Genomic DNA, 15,294 nt, shown 5'->3' on the forward strand with positions numbered 1-15,294 from the left:
TGTCTGCTGGAAAGTTGTTGATGTGCAAAGTTAATGTTGCAAACAAAATTCTTGAGCTGAGAAAGAGTTGAATGGTAGCTTGAGTGGGAATTACAGCAGAAACTGGACACTTGTACTGGCTGGCACCAGCTACCAATTAATTCTGTGGCACACTGAAGTATCTTCTGCTGTAGGTGGGACAAATCTGATTGAAGGATGGCAGTGGGGATGAAGTGCTAGGAAAACTCTGACAGATTGCAATCAGTTTGCCATAAGTGTGCAACAAGTGTGTGTGGTGGGGTTAGAAGAATGTATGTGGGAAGAGGGACTGTAGCAGGAATATGCTAATAAGAGAGAAAATTATTAATTTGTGAATTTTCAAGCAGAAACATTTTCAGTTTTATACAAATTTTTGAGTCCCAAGGGTGATTTTAAGTCCCGAGCTGGTTTTACTAGCTGCACAGTGTCAAAGTAAGAAATAAAGGGTTTACTAATTTATTTATTTTCATGGAGAAGAGCTCAGTTTGATACCAACTCCTTGTTCAGCCCCATCTTCATCCACAGAATACTCTGAAGGCATAAGCGTCACTGCTGTAATTCCCCATAGAGTGAAAGAGAGAGGAAGGTGACTTGAATGACTTTGCTTTGGGAAATGTGTAGAAAGAAAATAAATGTATTGATCTAATTTCTCATATAACTGTCTCCAATTTTATCTCTGTTCTCCTTTTCTGTAGTTTAGCCACTTCTGAAAGATAAAAATATTCCATAGTTGTTGAAGGCCTACAGAAGACATTTATTTCTTCCTTCTACACGTTAACTTAAATTGTGTCATTTAGGTAAAAATATCATATCTGAATCTGCTTTTCCTGCACATTTTCTGGAACTACTAAATCAATAGTTTAGTTTTTCAGCTGATGGCATTGTGCATCAGAATAGTTTATTTTTTCATGGTGATGGTTTGTTTCTTCTGGAAATCCATTTCCAGTTTGGAATCCATGTAGAAATAGTCAAGGGAATAGTCAAGGCAAAAAAAAAACCTTTCTCAAGAAATACATCCTCTTCCAGAGTATCCTTAGTGATATAACTTGACATGTGTCTGGCATGTCTGTATTTCTAGTCTGAGTACAAACCTGTCCTAACAAAATGAAGCCAAATATCTTCCTTAAGAGTACCCCCAGTGGACTGCAGTAAATTGCCTGGGAATGTCATTCTAAGCTCAAAGGTCAGAGTGTGTGGTTTGGGTCAGGAAACCTTCTGCTTTTCCTGTTTTTTCTTGATCAAGATCTACAGGCATTCCAAAAAGAATAATTTGATTTAGTGGGATTTATAAACAGGTCTGTTTTCATTAGAAGTTAGATTTGACTAATGTCTTATGCTGTTACTGTTCATTATATCTGTCATTATCAGCACTGTGTATCTGAAGGCTAAGGGAGTAGGGGAGCTTCCTCAGAACAATATTCAGTCTGAGCAGAGTCAATCATATTTTAATTTCCACAAGAAAATGCCCTGGGAGTGGTGTGATGTCATGGGTTTGCCTGCACTATTGTGATACTTCTTTCTACTGCTCTATGAAAAATACAGTAAAACCATGGTTTTGACTTATTAATGCCATTTGAATGTTGCTGCCTCCTTAAACTGAACAACTATTCAGTGGATTTTTATTGCTTTAAGTTTTCCTGGTTTTTCTTAACTTTGCAGCCTTTTTCCACATCCAACATTCAAATACTGAGTGCAAGAAAATGAGATGTACTTAGAAGTTCTAGCTATAGGTAAATTATGCCCTCATGCATAAGCTTGGATAAATATGTTTGTGCCCTGTATTTGCACTTAGGTTTAAAGAAGAAGCCAGAATCAATAGAAAGCACCTCAGAAGATGAGGATGAAGTTGAAAAACAGAAGGTAAAGTGGTGTAAAATGTTGCATTGTATGAATTCTGCAAGTATCTGGTATGTGTTTGTGAATAGAACTGTAGAATTTCGTAGGATAGCAGTAGAATAAAACTATACAATTTTATTAGTGAGAGCCCGTAGAGCAAAAACTACCAAGAAGTTTTTATTTTTTTAACATCAGTATTGTATGAAACATTTGTGAGTTCAAACCTTGTCCTGTAAATTTTTGTCCTTGAAGAGTGAGTTATTTGCTATTTTGTTTTCTTTTCATCCTCTCTCAGAACAAGTTAACTAAAAGAATCACTTAAATCCAGATATTTTTGTTTTAATCTTGCTATATGAATATCAGTATTAAATTGTATCCATTAGTTATTTCTAAGTTATAGTGTAAAATTTTCAGATGAGATTATTACTGTGGTTGAAAATTGAATGTGCATATTTGCATTAATTTAAAATCTAATAAGAAGGAAATAAATTTGTATTAATACTACACCTCAAAATGTTAAAAGAATGTTTTTATGGATGAAATAATACTGCCCTGATGACCCTATTTCAACTTATTTAAACAAATGTAGACTCATACAGGTTTTATTAATGAGATGCTGAATTTTTTCATAGAAAACTTTCATTGTGTACATGGACTTTCTTATTTTGTAACAGGCTGAAATGGCCCTACTGATGATGGATGATGAGGATGACACCAGAAAACATTTTAATTATAAAAAGATTATAGAACAACAGAATTTGAGCAAGAAGAAAAAGAAACTTCTTATGAAAAAGAAAGAATTACTAGAAGATGACTTCCAGGTAATTGTGTACTTCTTGATTTTGTGACTGGAGCAGTTCCAGGAATCTCATGAACTATGACTTCTGGAGCAGTTCATGTTTTATTAGGCTTAAAAGCTTTGCTGTCATGGGAAAAGTTTACCTAAAATAAATGCTTCTTTTCTCACTTCAGGTAAATGTTGCTGATTCAAGATTCCAAGCCATGTTTACTTCTCCTCTGTTTAATTTGGATCCTTCAGATCCAAATTTCAAAAAGACAAAAGCAGTAGAAAAGATCCTGGAAGAGAAAGCTCGCCGAAGAGAAGAAAAGGAGCAAGATCTCAAGGAGGCAAACAAGGGCCTGGAGAACAAGATGGCAAAGAAAGGAGAGGTTGCCAAGAAACCCATAAATCCTGCCCTATCAATGCTAATAAAGTCAGTCAAGCATAAAACCCAAGAGTTTCAGGCACGGAAAAAGCAGAAATTCAAATAACTGAACTTTGATTTTACTCAGCCTTTACTTTAGTCCAAGCCCTGCTAACTGGAGACATCTGTTAAAATTACTGTGGCCTGCTCTAATTCCTGTCCACCTAAAATATCCTGAAAATTCATTTAACTATGTTGGTGAATTGTGAAGTGTTCAGAGTAATAATCACTCTTTTCTTATGCCACAACAAATACCGTTTTGCATATATGTAAGGAAATGATGGTTTTGGGGTGATTTGTTTTGTATCATGTCATCTCTTAAAAATAATAGAAGCACTGAAAATGGCTAAAAACATCATGATTATGGGTTTATTTATAAATAATAAAAACCATTCTGCAGAGGTTTATTGCTGAAACTAAGTGGTTTTAAAGTTTTTAATTCCACGGAAGTCTGTAAAACATACCTGTCCTGATAAAGAAGGTAATAATATAACTACAAATGGACAAAATTTTGTATACAAGCTTTTCATAGATTTTTTAAAAGATTGCATAAATGCTTTATACATTTCTCCTTTTAATACTTGAAGGTAATAGAACTAATTAGTGGAAATATTGCCCTTTAGAAGTGTTTCATTGACATACTTTGGAAATAAATATTTTAAATTGGCCCAAAAGAATTTTGGGTACTAGCTGTGTTTTTTTATTTCACGCCTAAATGAAATTGCATCAAAATAAACTTTTTGTTATTGTTATTACATTTCCATGAATATGATACTTATACAAGGTCTTCCAGTATTGTAAGTGTTAAAAAAAACAAAGAGGGGATGGGAAGAGGAAAGGAAAAAAATCAAAGGCAGATCTAGATGGTACAGTTTTAGAAAACATCTTGTTTGGCCATGTCAGTGCTGGTGATGACAGTATCAAAGGTGCAGGGAGAATACAGTAAGTAGAAAATGATCACTCTTCCCTAGAGTATGGCCATTGATTAAGGTTGGGTGTGAGTTGGGGTGTTGGGATTTTTTTAAAAGTTTGCTGTATCAGCTACAATGGAAATACAACATGGCATTACAAGAAACACTGAAAATTTTAGAAACCAGGAGCTGAAAGGTAATTTTCCATTTTAAAGACATTTTTAATTTCTAAAATGTTCTACTAATCTAAACAAAGACTTCTATGAATCAGAGATTAAAACTATTGATAATCAAAACCAGTGTTTATAGCAAGTAAATTTATCTCAGTATGTAAAGGAGATAAGAGAGCTGGATTAATACATGGGAGGCTGTAGAATGACCAAAAAACCCAAAGGTATTAAGGAACATAATACACAAATACAGGTGGAGATGGATTTTACAAGAGTGCTTTGCAATGATGTTCCTATTGAATACTTGGAGACTGTTTTAAATGTAATTACTTATCATAAACATTTTAACATCTTCAGAGTTACTTTGTTTTAATACTGGGTCCATTGAAAGTCTCCCATAATTTTGTTCAGTAATTTGTATGGAAAACAGATGTGTTGGGAAATGAAAGGCAACAACAAACTACGCTGTCTCTTGAATCCTCTAGCCCTGCTGAGTTCTACCAAACACTTCTGTGTTATTGGTGCTTTTCTTTTCAGTTTGGTGCTTTTCTAGCTGGAAATCAAAGTGGAATCAGTGGATCTCTGCTCCTGCAGATTGCCCAGATGTGCTGAGTGACTCACTGGTACAGAACTCCACCAGAACCTCTGTACTCCTGCAATGCCTCTGTCCTTGACATGAACTTTGCTGGAGGAGTAATTTGAAAAATCTGGTTATAAAATTTAGAAGTCACAAATTGTGAGGATTTCTTTCTAATTTAAATTAGATTGTATAAATTATGTTCTATCTTCACATGGCTACTTTCTCCTGTTAGGAAGCCTTGCCTCTACTTGCAAGTCATAGACAAAATGTATGGAAAGGTGAATGCAGACTTCATAGTGATTTTAAATATCGGTTTAAATAATTATTTTGTTGTATGGTAGTGTGTATTGGGTATCCTGTAAGTGCTTAACGTATAATCATTTTATGTAATCAGAAGTTTTTGTTGTTGGTTTTGTTCTCAAGTTACTGAGTGCTGAGGGAGCATCTTGGTTGGGAAGCTCAAGATAAAGGGTTTTTGTAAGGTTTGATAAAGGCTAAAATAAGAGACGAAAGTCCAGCTCTGGGGTGCTCCTGGTGGACAGCCAAAGAACACAGGGGTATATCCCAACAGTGTTATCTTTATATGGTTACATCACTGAGGTACATGCATATTCATGTGTTTCATACATTATTTAAACATTCTTGTGGACTTTCTGATGTTTTAGAAACTCCTGTTTTTGGCTTCACGCTCCGGTTTATCTGCATGATATCCTGGGTCAATATATTTAATTTCTTCTTGTATCTCCATCCTGCTGTTTCACATCCTCTGACAAGAATTTAGTATGCCTTCCTTAAATTTAACATGGTATTCTCTAATTGTCCTCCAGTGCTCTGGTTTGTGTCATGGTTATCTTATCACTTGGAGGATTCAGTCAAGGAAAGGGGAACACCATGTTCACTTTACACCATTTGTTTGGTTAGATAGAGGTATTTTAAAACCTAGTGTTCAGCTAAGGCCTGTAAGATAGTATATTCACCCCACTACTATTTCTATAAGATATGCAGTATGTACTTAAACTTATTGTTATACTGACAAACAACTAAACAAAGGTATACATGATCAGTGCAAAAACTAATATATACAATGTGAAAGCCAGTATCATATTGCAGTCTTTTTTTACCAACACCTTCCTTTTCTCTTGAATCAGTCTGTCCTACCTCAAATGTACCTATTGCCATCTGAGAAGAAGAAAATACTCTGAGGAATCTCCTTGGTTCAGTTCAGCACTGTTAAGAATAACAAGGGCTTGAAATAAAAAAAAAAAAAAAAAAAAAAAAAAAAAAAAAAAAAGGCAACAAAGCAACTTGCAACTTGGATTTGGACCTCAGGTTAAAATCTGTGAAAGAAAGCCAAAGATTTCCTGAGGGTTTGTGGAGTGCATGTTATTTCCTTGTAGTTTTGTCCAACAGAATAGGAAGCACCTGGTAATGTGGAAGACAAAAGCTGCTCTCCAAAAGCCACATAGTTTTGTGTGCCAAAAACTTGTGTTGAAAAAGACTTGCATTTGTTCCTGACATATTTTGCATTGTTAAAAATGTAAGGCTGGTCTTTGAAAAAAAGAAGTCAATGATACAAAAGTGGAAGCACATTTTTACTGGGAAAAAAATCTACAAAAAGATTTTCTGTGACTATTAGGCGGGCCAGGGAGGAGCCCTCTGAATTCCTGGGGGAGATCCTGTGTAGAGCAATTAGGATGTGATGGAGGTGGAATAAAGTGTGGGGGTGAAAAAGTTAGTTTCCAGATGTCCCTATCCACAGCAGGGGGGTTTGGATTAGATGTTCTTTAAAAGCTCCATCCAGCCCAAACCGTTCTATGGTTCTACAATTCTTTGTGTGGTTCTTGCAACTTCATTGCAAGTTCCTGCTGATGTTTAATACATGGTATAGCCTGTGTTCACCACAAACATGAAAGCAAATGACACTTCTCTTGATGACAGTAAGAAGTGTAAGCAATCTGTTGCTAGTTATTATTTGCTACTAAATCTATTTTGGCTAGTGAATGAAATTGGTGTTACTAGGAAGTCATACCCCCTTGTCCTGTCACTCCATGCTCTAGTGAACAGTCTCTGTCCATCCTTCTTGTAGGCTCCCTTCAGGTACTGGAAGGTCACAATTAGGTCACCCCTGAGCCTTCTCTTCTCCAGGCTGAACAACCCCAAATCTCTCAGGCTTTCCTCAAGGAAAGCTGCTCCATCCCTCTGATCATCTTGGTGGCTTCTTCTGGCCTCACTCCAACAGCTCTGTGTCCTTCCAATGCTGGCCACCCCAGATCTGGACACAGCCCTGCAGCTGGGGTCACACCAGAGAGGGGGCAGAGAGGCAGAATCCCCTCCCTCATCTGCTGCCCGCAGGGCTCTGGATGCAGCCTGGAGCAGGGTTGCTTTCTGGGCTGCCACAGTGCATTGCCACGTCATGTCACCTGCGCCAATGCTGCCTGCGCGGGGACGGGCTCCAGAGAGGAAGGAGCGAGAAAGTGTGGAAGGACTTAGATGCAACCCCTGCTAGGCAAATGGAGCAATATACTGCAAGATTACTCATACAGCTTTGTATTATTATTAAAATAGTTTATTTAGAAAGACACCTATTATTAGTAGTGAATGAATTCATTGTCAGAGAGGCACCGTAGAAATTTTCTTTTCAAAACCTGTAGTTTGGCTGAAGCAGGTGATTTTCTGACAGCTTGTTTGCAGAGAATGCACTATATTGTTCACTGTTGCAGGAACCAGTGTAATAGCTACATAGTTACTCCTAAGAAAATAAAACTGAGGAGTTAAAATCTATTTCATCTAGAGGGGTCAGGATAATATTGTGTATAATCGATATCATTTCACTGCCCATGTGCAGCTTCAGCAAGAAATTAAGTGAATTCTGCAAACAGAGCAACCTTCTCTTGATGTAATAAAAGCTTTAGAGTTTCTACTTTAAAAGGCCAAGCTTTGCAAGTGAGAATTTCAGCTGTCAGATTAAATAAATTTACAATAAAAGAAAATCTATAAGGACATCTGGACTCATTTCATGGTTCTATGAAGAAGAGGAGCAGCAGGCTGGAAGTGTGGAGGTACTTTGGGAACAGTGGACTGTGTGGACTGGGATAATGAACTGTCTCACACATACACAGCTGGTCCCCAGGACTGATGATAGTGACCATCAGAGAAGGTACCATGGAAATGGGATTCACATACAGCTGTCCTTGATCCTGGGAAGGCAACTTCAGTAAACAATGTGTTTTTTATACCACCTCTACAACAAAGTGGACAGAAGTTAATAAAGACTTATTATCTCTAGCAGAACACAATAGTTAAATGCTCATTGAAGCAGAAAGATGTAAAATACCCGATTGTTGTGAGGATTTCCTAGCAAGTGTATTATGAAATACACATATTTTTAATCAATAAGGTTAGTTTTGAGTAGCTATGAGAAGTCACATGTGTAGATATACATGTATCCTACATGGATATGTGTATATTGTATTATATAGTGCATACTGTGTTATATTTATGTGTAATTGTACATATGTATATTGCATACTAATATATGTATATTAATATACATACTGCATGTTTATATATGCCTATACATATATACATATAATTGCATTTACATGCATATTACTATGCACATTGCATATTAATGTATATATACATATACACATATAATTGCATATCTTTGTATATTAATATGCATATTGCATGACATATCTACATTGTATGCTGATATATAGTTGTATTGCATGTTGGATGATATATATGTATATTGCTAAACTATATCTGCATATTGATAGAAATATGTGTATTGATATGATATATGGGTATGTAGCATATTTATATATTTGTACACTGCATATTGTATTATATATATGATATATATGTATATTGCATAGAGATACATCACATATTCTATGATTCCTATATTGATTTTGTATTGGTATGATACACATCCATATTGATGTGAGATATAGGTATATATGTATATTGCATAGATATAGAGATACATCACATATTCTATAATATTGATTATATGTGATACGATACACACGCATATTGATACGAGATATAGGTATATATGTATATTGCATAGATATAGAGATACATCACATATTCTATAATATTGATTATATGTGATACGATACACACGCATATTGATACGAGATATAGGTATATTGCCCTGGGGCTCACGGCAACAACACTGGAGGTTACTATCCATCCCCTTGACACACCGATGGCACCGGGGGGCTGTGCCGCTGTGCCCGGAGGCCGAGCCTGGCTCCGACCGTGCGGCCGGACCGCGGCGGGGATCGCCGTCCCATCCCGGGGATCGCCGTCCCGGGGATCGCTCTCCTAGAGATCGCTGTCCCGGGGATCGCTGTCCCATCCCGGGGATCGCCGTCCCATCCCGGGGATCGCCGTCCCATCCCGGGGATCGCTGTCCCATCCCGGGGATCGCCGTCCCATCCCGGGGATCGCCGTCCCATCCCGGGGATCGCCGTCCCATCTCGGGGAGCGCTATCCCGGGTATCCCTCTCCCGGGGATCGCTCTCCCGGGGATCCTTCTCCCGGGGATCGCCGTCCCGGGGATCGCCCTCCCGGGTATCCCTCTCCCGGGGATCGCCGTCCCGGGGAGCGCTGTCCCATCCCGGGGATCCCTGTCCCATCCCGGGGAGCGCTGTCCCATCCCGGGGAGCGCTGTCCCATCCCGGGGGTCGCTGTCCCATCCCGGGGATCGCCGTCCCGGGGATCGTTCTCCCGGGGATCGCCCTCCCGGGGATCGTTCTCCCGGGGATCGCCCTCCCGGGGATCACTCTCCTAGAGATCGCCGTCCCGGGGATCGCCGTCCCGGGGATCGCCCTCCCGGGGATCCCTCTCCCGGGGATCGCCCTCCCGGGGACCGCCGTCCCATCCCGGGGATCCCTGTCCCATCCCGGGGATCGCTCTCCTAGAGATCGCCGTCCCGGGGATCGCTCTCCCGGGGACCGCCGTCCCGGGGACCGCCGTCCCGGCCGGCCCCGCCGCGCCCGCCCCGCGCCATTGGCCCCGCGGAACGCCGCTCAGCAGCGGCGCCACATCCGCCGGCGGGCGCGGCCCGGCCAATGGGCGCGGGGCGGGGGCGGGCCGCCTCCCCTCACCGCGGCAACGAGCGGGCGGTCCCGGATGGCGGCGGCGCAGGGTGAGTGCGGCGGGGCTGCCCCGGGCCGCCGCTGCCCGGCACGGCCTCTCCCGTGCGCGCCCTGCCCGCGGCGCTGGGAGCGGGGCCGGGCCGCGGCCGTCGGGGCGGGGGCGCGGCGGCGGCGGCCCGGCCCGCCCCGCGCTCCGCTCGCTGCCGGCCGCGCCCCGGCGGGAGCGGGGCTGCGCCCGCCCCGCGCCCGGGCAGGAGGCCGGGCCGCTGCTGCCGGGCGCTCAGGGCGTTCCTTGGCTGTTTCGGTGAAAGCGTTCTGGTTCCTGGTCCTGGTGTGTGCTCTTCCACCGTGCCTGCCGCTGCACGGGAAATGTGTAGCAAGGAGGAATCGAGTCAAGAGTGGTGCGAGCGTGACAGCCCAGCAGGGAGAAGTGATAAATCCTAAAAGAGGATTGAAAGGGAAAAGTTGGGTCCAGTGGGAGCTTAACAAGTGGAAGCAGCAGGTTTGTGAATGAAATGTAAAAGGACTTGAAGAACAGTTTGAGATGGGAGGTGTTTGAGAAAATTGAGTTGATTTGGAGGAAGTGTTACAAATGGAAGCAAACGAGAGATAGGTTGGGTTGCCTGTATGTTCTCTATAAATATAAACACATCCTTAGACCCACCTCTGTGCAAAGGCCTAATGAGGATTTCCAGCCTGCAGTTACACTGTTAGTAAGTCTTCAAGTGACATCATTGGCTTAATTTACAAAAGCCATTTTATCATCATTACTGCTTTTCCTACTACCCCACTATTTCTTCCATTCCCGTGACAGTTTCAATTCCTTACTTGCTCCTCTGTTTCTTTACTGAAGTCTGTGCTGTGCCCTTGTTGTAGGAGTGACTTTCTGGAGGGTGTAGCAAGATGCAGCAAAGAGAACCGATGGTCGCTGGAGCCATCTTTACTATTGGTAGAAAGGAAGTAAATGCAGTGATGAATACTTTAATCTTAGCTCTGAAATGTTCTCAAGTGTCCATTACAATCGGATATAATCCGTAAACACTTTCTCTCTGTAGAGCCTATGTATTGTAGTGGCCTTTCATTTTGTATTGGACATATATAATTATAACAACAAGTTCATATTTTATTTTAAAAAGTAAATTTATAACTGTATGAAGATTACTAGGTATGTTTAGTATTTAGGAAGAAATTGTGGTAGATAAATAACTTCCTCCAGTGCTGTGCTGATTCTTCTTATCAAAAGAATAGTTGTGGCAAACCAGCTGGTTTGTTCTGTGGCACTGCTGAATCTTGCTTGACATCATTTACATAGTTTGGGCCATTTAAATGGAGTGGTATTTAATTGCTGGAGTAAGCCAATTGGCATTTGAGGAGTCAGTGGTTTAAGTCTTATGCGTTAAACATCTCATTTTTCTGTTCGCTTTCCAGTGTTCTTGGGTTACAAAGTCCTTTTTGAGATGGTAGGATTGATAGATGTTATACTGGAATGTAGAGGTGTAGAGTCAGAGAATGGTTTGGATTGGAAGAGACCTTCAAATTCATCTAGTTCTTAATATATAAACTATCTTAATGTATTACAGAGTTTTTTTCCATTTCTGCATTAGCACTACATGCTTTTCACTTCCTTAAGTAATTCAGTGTGTGGAATGTCTCTGTTTTACCTTCTGAAGTAGACAAATGGTTTTGTCAGGATTAATATGTAGTAAGCTGTGGATAAGAGCAGCAGTAAATACAGACACGTTGGCAACTCCTGATAAATACATCGTTCTGTATTGTTATTTTTTTTTATTTCATGTAGTAGGTAATACTGACAATATTTCCATTAGTTTTCTATAAGCATTAATTTCCTTAGCATCTTAAGGGTAACCATCAAAGCCAATAAAGTTATTAATTATTTGAGCTTGACTTAAGCATGTGGAGGTTCACTAGTAATCATAGTAGCTCTTCTTACCCAGACAAACATTGTTTGACTATTTTAGGCTTACTTGGTTTTGTTTTAGAAATAATTTGTCATTAAAAAAAAGTTAATTTATTTTTTCTTTTCCTGCTGCAAATTAGTGAGGAATTATAAGGAGATGGGATGAAACAGTATAGAAGAATAGGAGTTCATTATAGAATCTTAAACAGGCTTTTTTTGCATAGAAAGGAAAATGTGTGGTGTTTTAAAGGGTTAGTCATGTGCCAGTTAGATGTGATGAGCAGAGAAATTAGTTGTATTGTTGGAAAACAGGGCACCATGGAAAGCAAAACTTATATTAACAGTTGCTTCCAGTGTATGGCAAGATCATTAGGTTCAAGTTATATTGTAGTGAAAAGGCTTCTTTCAGCTTGCAGCATGGACTTTGATTGTTTTACGTCTCATTAGTGCTGTTGGCTAGGAAAGAGGCAGAACTTGGAAACCCTGCTTTGGAGAGGTGTGTTCTCCTTGGTTTAAACTTCTCTCCTAAAAGTTCTTTCTGAGGTTATTTGTGTGAAATTCATCTCTTGAAGTCAGTGTCTAACATATATATATATGTGATCTGGTTTTAGGATGATTTCTCTCCAGAGTTTATTTTTGAATGGAAGTGTGCTCCTTCCCAGTAGAAGATGGTGATCCTAATGTATGATCATGGAGAAGGGGATAAGCTCAGTAGAAGTGTTACCTTCCAAATCATCTCAGGTTACAGCTGTAAAAGTGGTCGTCAAAGAGCCCGAAACAAAGCAAACCCAAAGAGGGAAACGAGTGGGATTTGTGCTTGTCCATGCAGGTAAGATGTGGAAGCAGAACAGCTGGAATGGAAATAGTGCATATTTTGATATCAAACTAGTTAGCAACAAAAATTTTATAGTGGCTTTGGACTACTAGTGTGCTAATAAAGTGACATTAACTCTGTGTTCAAGACTCAGAATGAGGAGTCTGATTGGAAGTTGCACAGGAAAGTCTTAATCATAGTGTTGTTATTTGGGTGTTCTGGATGATATTTTTCTTCTCCTTCCTAAAGGTAAATGATTATAAAATGTTGTATTCTGTAGTTGTCTGCTAAGCTTGGCAAACCTACGAAATGAGTGAGATATTTCAGTCTGTTTCTTTATCTATGGAAGGATCAAATACAGTCCTTTCTTTCATTGCTGATGGTTTCTTGTCTAGCTTGTCCATGAGGACAGTCCAGCTAAGACCTTCTGAAATCTGCTTAGGCTGTTTTTTGCAGAGCTCTTTTTTCCTTCTGAATCTGTTTTTTTGATCTTGTTCATATTTAAGTGAGTTACTGTTTATTCTTTCCACATGTAATGAAGGCCTCCTCTACTCAGATCTGATGCAGAAATTACGTATTATGTGTATCTTGCTCATAAATTCTTCTTTCATAGGTTCTTTATTAAATACTATGAATCATGAAGGTGACAATGCTTATATCTGGGTGTATATTGAGCATCTGTGTGAGTACATGAGGTGAAATAGAGGAAAGTGGCCTGGTCATGCCTAAAACATTTGAAAAGCCAACATGTTACTTGCTTTATAAAATCATTAAGATTAAAAAAACAGCCCCAAACCTTAAATCATTTATTCTGGGTTGATGTTTGATGACCTTGGTATTCTATTTTAAGGGCAAATGAAATTGCTCAATATAGTGTCCTTTGCTGGGTCACTTTGGTATTAGTGTTAAAGCTTATTTTAGACTTTCTCAAAAATAATATTTCTAAAGGTGAGCGAAGGGAAGTTGTGGTAAATACAAGCATGGTTTTAGATGCAAAACCTGGTAAAACAGAATTAGATTTTAAATATGTGCCACTCTTGTTTTTCTGATGCTGCATTTAGTTGAATGGTGGCACTGATAAACTTTTCAGGTGTGGAAGTAGGGGCAGTGGCTTCAAAATAAGGCAGAATGGTTCAGTACAGCAGGATAAAGACTGAGAATAAGAAAAAAGGTGAAAAATCTGTATGAGTTTCATTTGAAGGAACTCCTTGTTCTAAGTTAGGAGTAACAAGCTTTAAAAACATAGCATAAACATGAGAAAATGAGCAGAATTGTGGAAAAAAAGAAAATCAGAGTTTGACTTAAAACTGAGAGTTTTGCCCAATAATGGACAGTATAGAAAAAAGCTATACTGGAAATCCTCCAAGAATGAGTGAAACTGGAATCTCTTGGAACATTTTTCTAGGAAGAGATTGATGCTAATATTTATACCTGCATGCTTCTGGCTATATCATCTGTATCCTGTATTTTACTGAGTGTGTTTGATTCTGTGTTTGAATGCATAAAGTTGTCAATCATTGATAGGAAATGCCAGTGTAATCCAGAATAAGGAAAAGTGTATCTGCCTGTGTCTTAAATCTCTGTGTGAACTGCAGGCTGTAGTTTGCCAGGTAGTATAATGTATTTTCCTTCTGTTTCAATTGCAGGTGCAGGTTATCATTCTGAATCCAAAGCTAAAGAGTACAAGCATGTGTGTAAAAGAGCCTGCCAGAAGGTACATGTCACCAGCTCCACAGTCCTGTACTGGGTAACACAAGAAATATCTGGATTTAGCTGCTTGGGCTGTATGTTTTTATAGAAGGAAATGAGGGAAACCAGAGCAGAAACACTTAAGATGATACAGAGGCAGGACAGTGCAGGCCATGAGATGCAGCAACATTCTCATCAGTGCTGGCAAATAGCAGACACCAAATGAACAGTGGGAGAACAAGAGAAGGTCACAGTGGTACCTACAAGGAGTATTCCTACAGCTTCCTGCACTTCTCCAGGCTTTCTGGAGCTAAGTATGATATCTATATACAGATTTCTTCCACATCCACTTTTTGGAATTTATTTAAACTCTAGCATCCAGGTTGCTCTGTGAATGCAGGGATTTCTGTAATTATTATATTCTTGATAGCTCTTACCCTCTTAATAGGCAGGGAGGTAGGAACAGGAAAAACAAAACTAAAAAAAAATCAAAGTTGGAAACGGAGAAATGGCAAGATTTTCATTTCCCTTGAAATTAATATGTTTTCATCTCTTCCAAGAACTTTGCTTTGGAGCTGGAAAGTCCTGTCTTTTAAGTATTGAATGAGTAGCTGGAAGACCTCTCTCTAAAATTTTTAGTGCAGGGAGAAGGAGCTTGGCAGGATTTTTAAAAGAGTTTCAGAATTGGTCTCTGATAATTATCACTTTGTGTTACAGTTTGTTGCTCAATCGTAATACCAATCTAATTTTGCAATGAGAGGCCTCGCAAATTATCCAAATTTAACACTGGCTTTTTTAGCCTTGGTGAAAGTAATTTTCCAGCTGGTCATATGAGATCTGCTGTTGAATTCAAGTCCAATTTGAGATTCTGTGTAGCTACTCTTGAGCTGAGTAGCCAACATCAATAACTTCTGTGAAGAATAAACAGTTTCAGGTTTGTCTTGCAGCCAGAGTTGTTTTCTGGGGTTCCCTGAGAAAGCTTGATTGTAAGATCTCGTTCAGTATGGATATAATAAATACTGTTAGGCTCTACAATTGT

At 39.7% G+C, this 15,294-nt stretch overlaps 2 protein-coding genes across 8 annotated transcripts in view; both read left to right on the forward strand.

Annotated features, from left to right (window-relative positions):
• The window catches only part of ESF1 (ESF1 nucleolar pre-rRNA processing protein), a 29,534-nt gene extending 25,798 nt beyond the window's left edge, over positions 1-3,736 (forward strand). For all 6 annotated transcript variants that reach the window (XM_021527831.3, XM_031504225.2, XM_021527833.3 and 3 more), the window contains exons 12-14: positions 1,811-1,878; positions 2,529-2,675; positions 2,827-3,736. In XM_021527831.3, coding sequence (XP_021383506.2) covers positions 1,811-1,878; positions 2,529-2,675; positions 2,827-3,126 — 515 coding nt within the window. In that variant the 3' untranslated portion in view covers positions 3,127-3,736. The remainder of the gene's footprint in view (positions 1-1,810; positions 1,879-2,528; positions 2,676-2,826) is intronic.
• A 6,106-nt stretch (positions 3,737-9,842) lies between these two features.
• Positions 9,843-15,294, forward strand: part of TASP1 (taspase 1) — a 76,056-nt gene continuing 70,604 nt past the window's right edge. Inside the window, exons 1-3 of one of the 2 annotated variants that reach the window (XM_077781855.1) lie at positions 9,843-9,884; positions 12,364-12,581; positions 14,213-14,280. In XM_077781855.1, coding sequence (XP_077637981.1) covers positions 12,437-12,581; positions 14,213-14,280 — 213 coding nt within the window. In that variant the 5' untranslated portion in view covers positions 9,843-9,884; positions 12,364-12,436. Of the gene's footprint in view, positions 9,885-10,096; positions 10,337-12,363; positions 12,582-14,212; positions 14,281-15,294 lie in introns of those variants that run through there. The other variant, XM_021527828.1, reaches the window with a different exon arrangement.

Source organism: Lonchura striata, chromosome 3, assembly GCF_046129695.1.
Source record: "Lonchura striata isolate bLonStr1 chromosome 3, bLonStr1.mat, whole genome shotgun sequence".
Taxonomy (NCBI): Eukaryota; Metazoa; Chordata; class Aves; order Passeriformes; family Estrildidae; genus Lonchura; species Lonchura striata.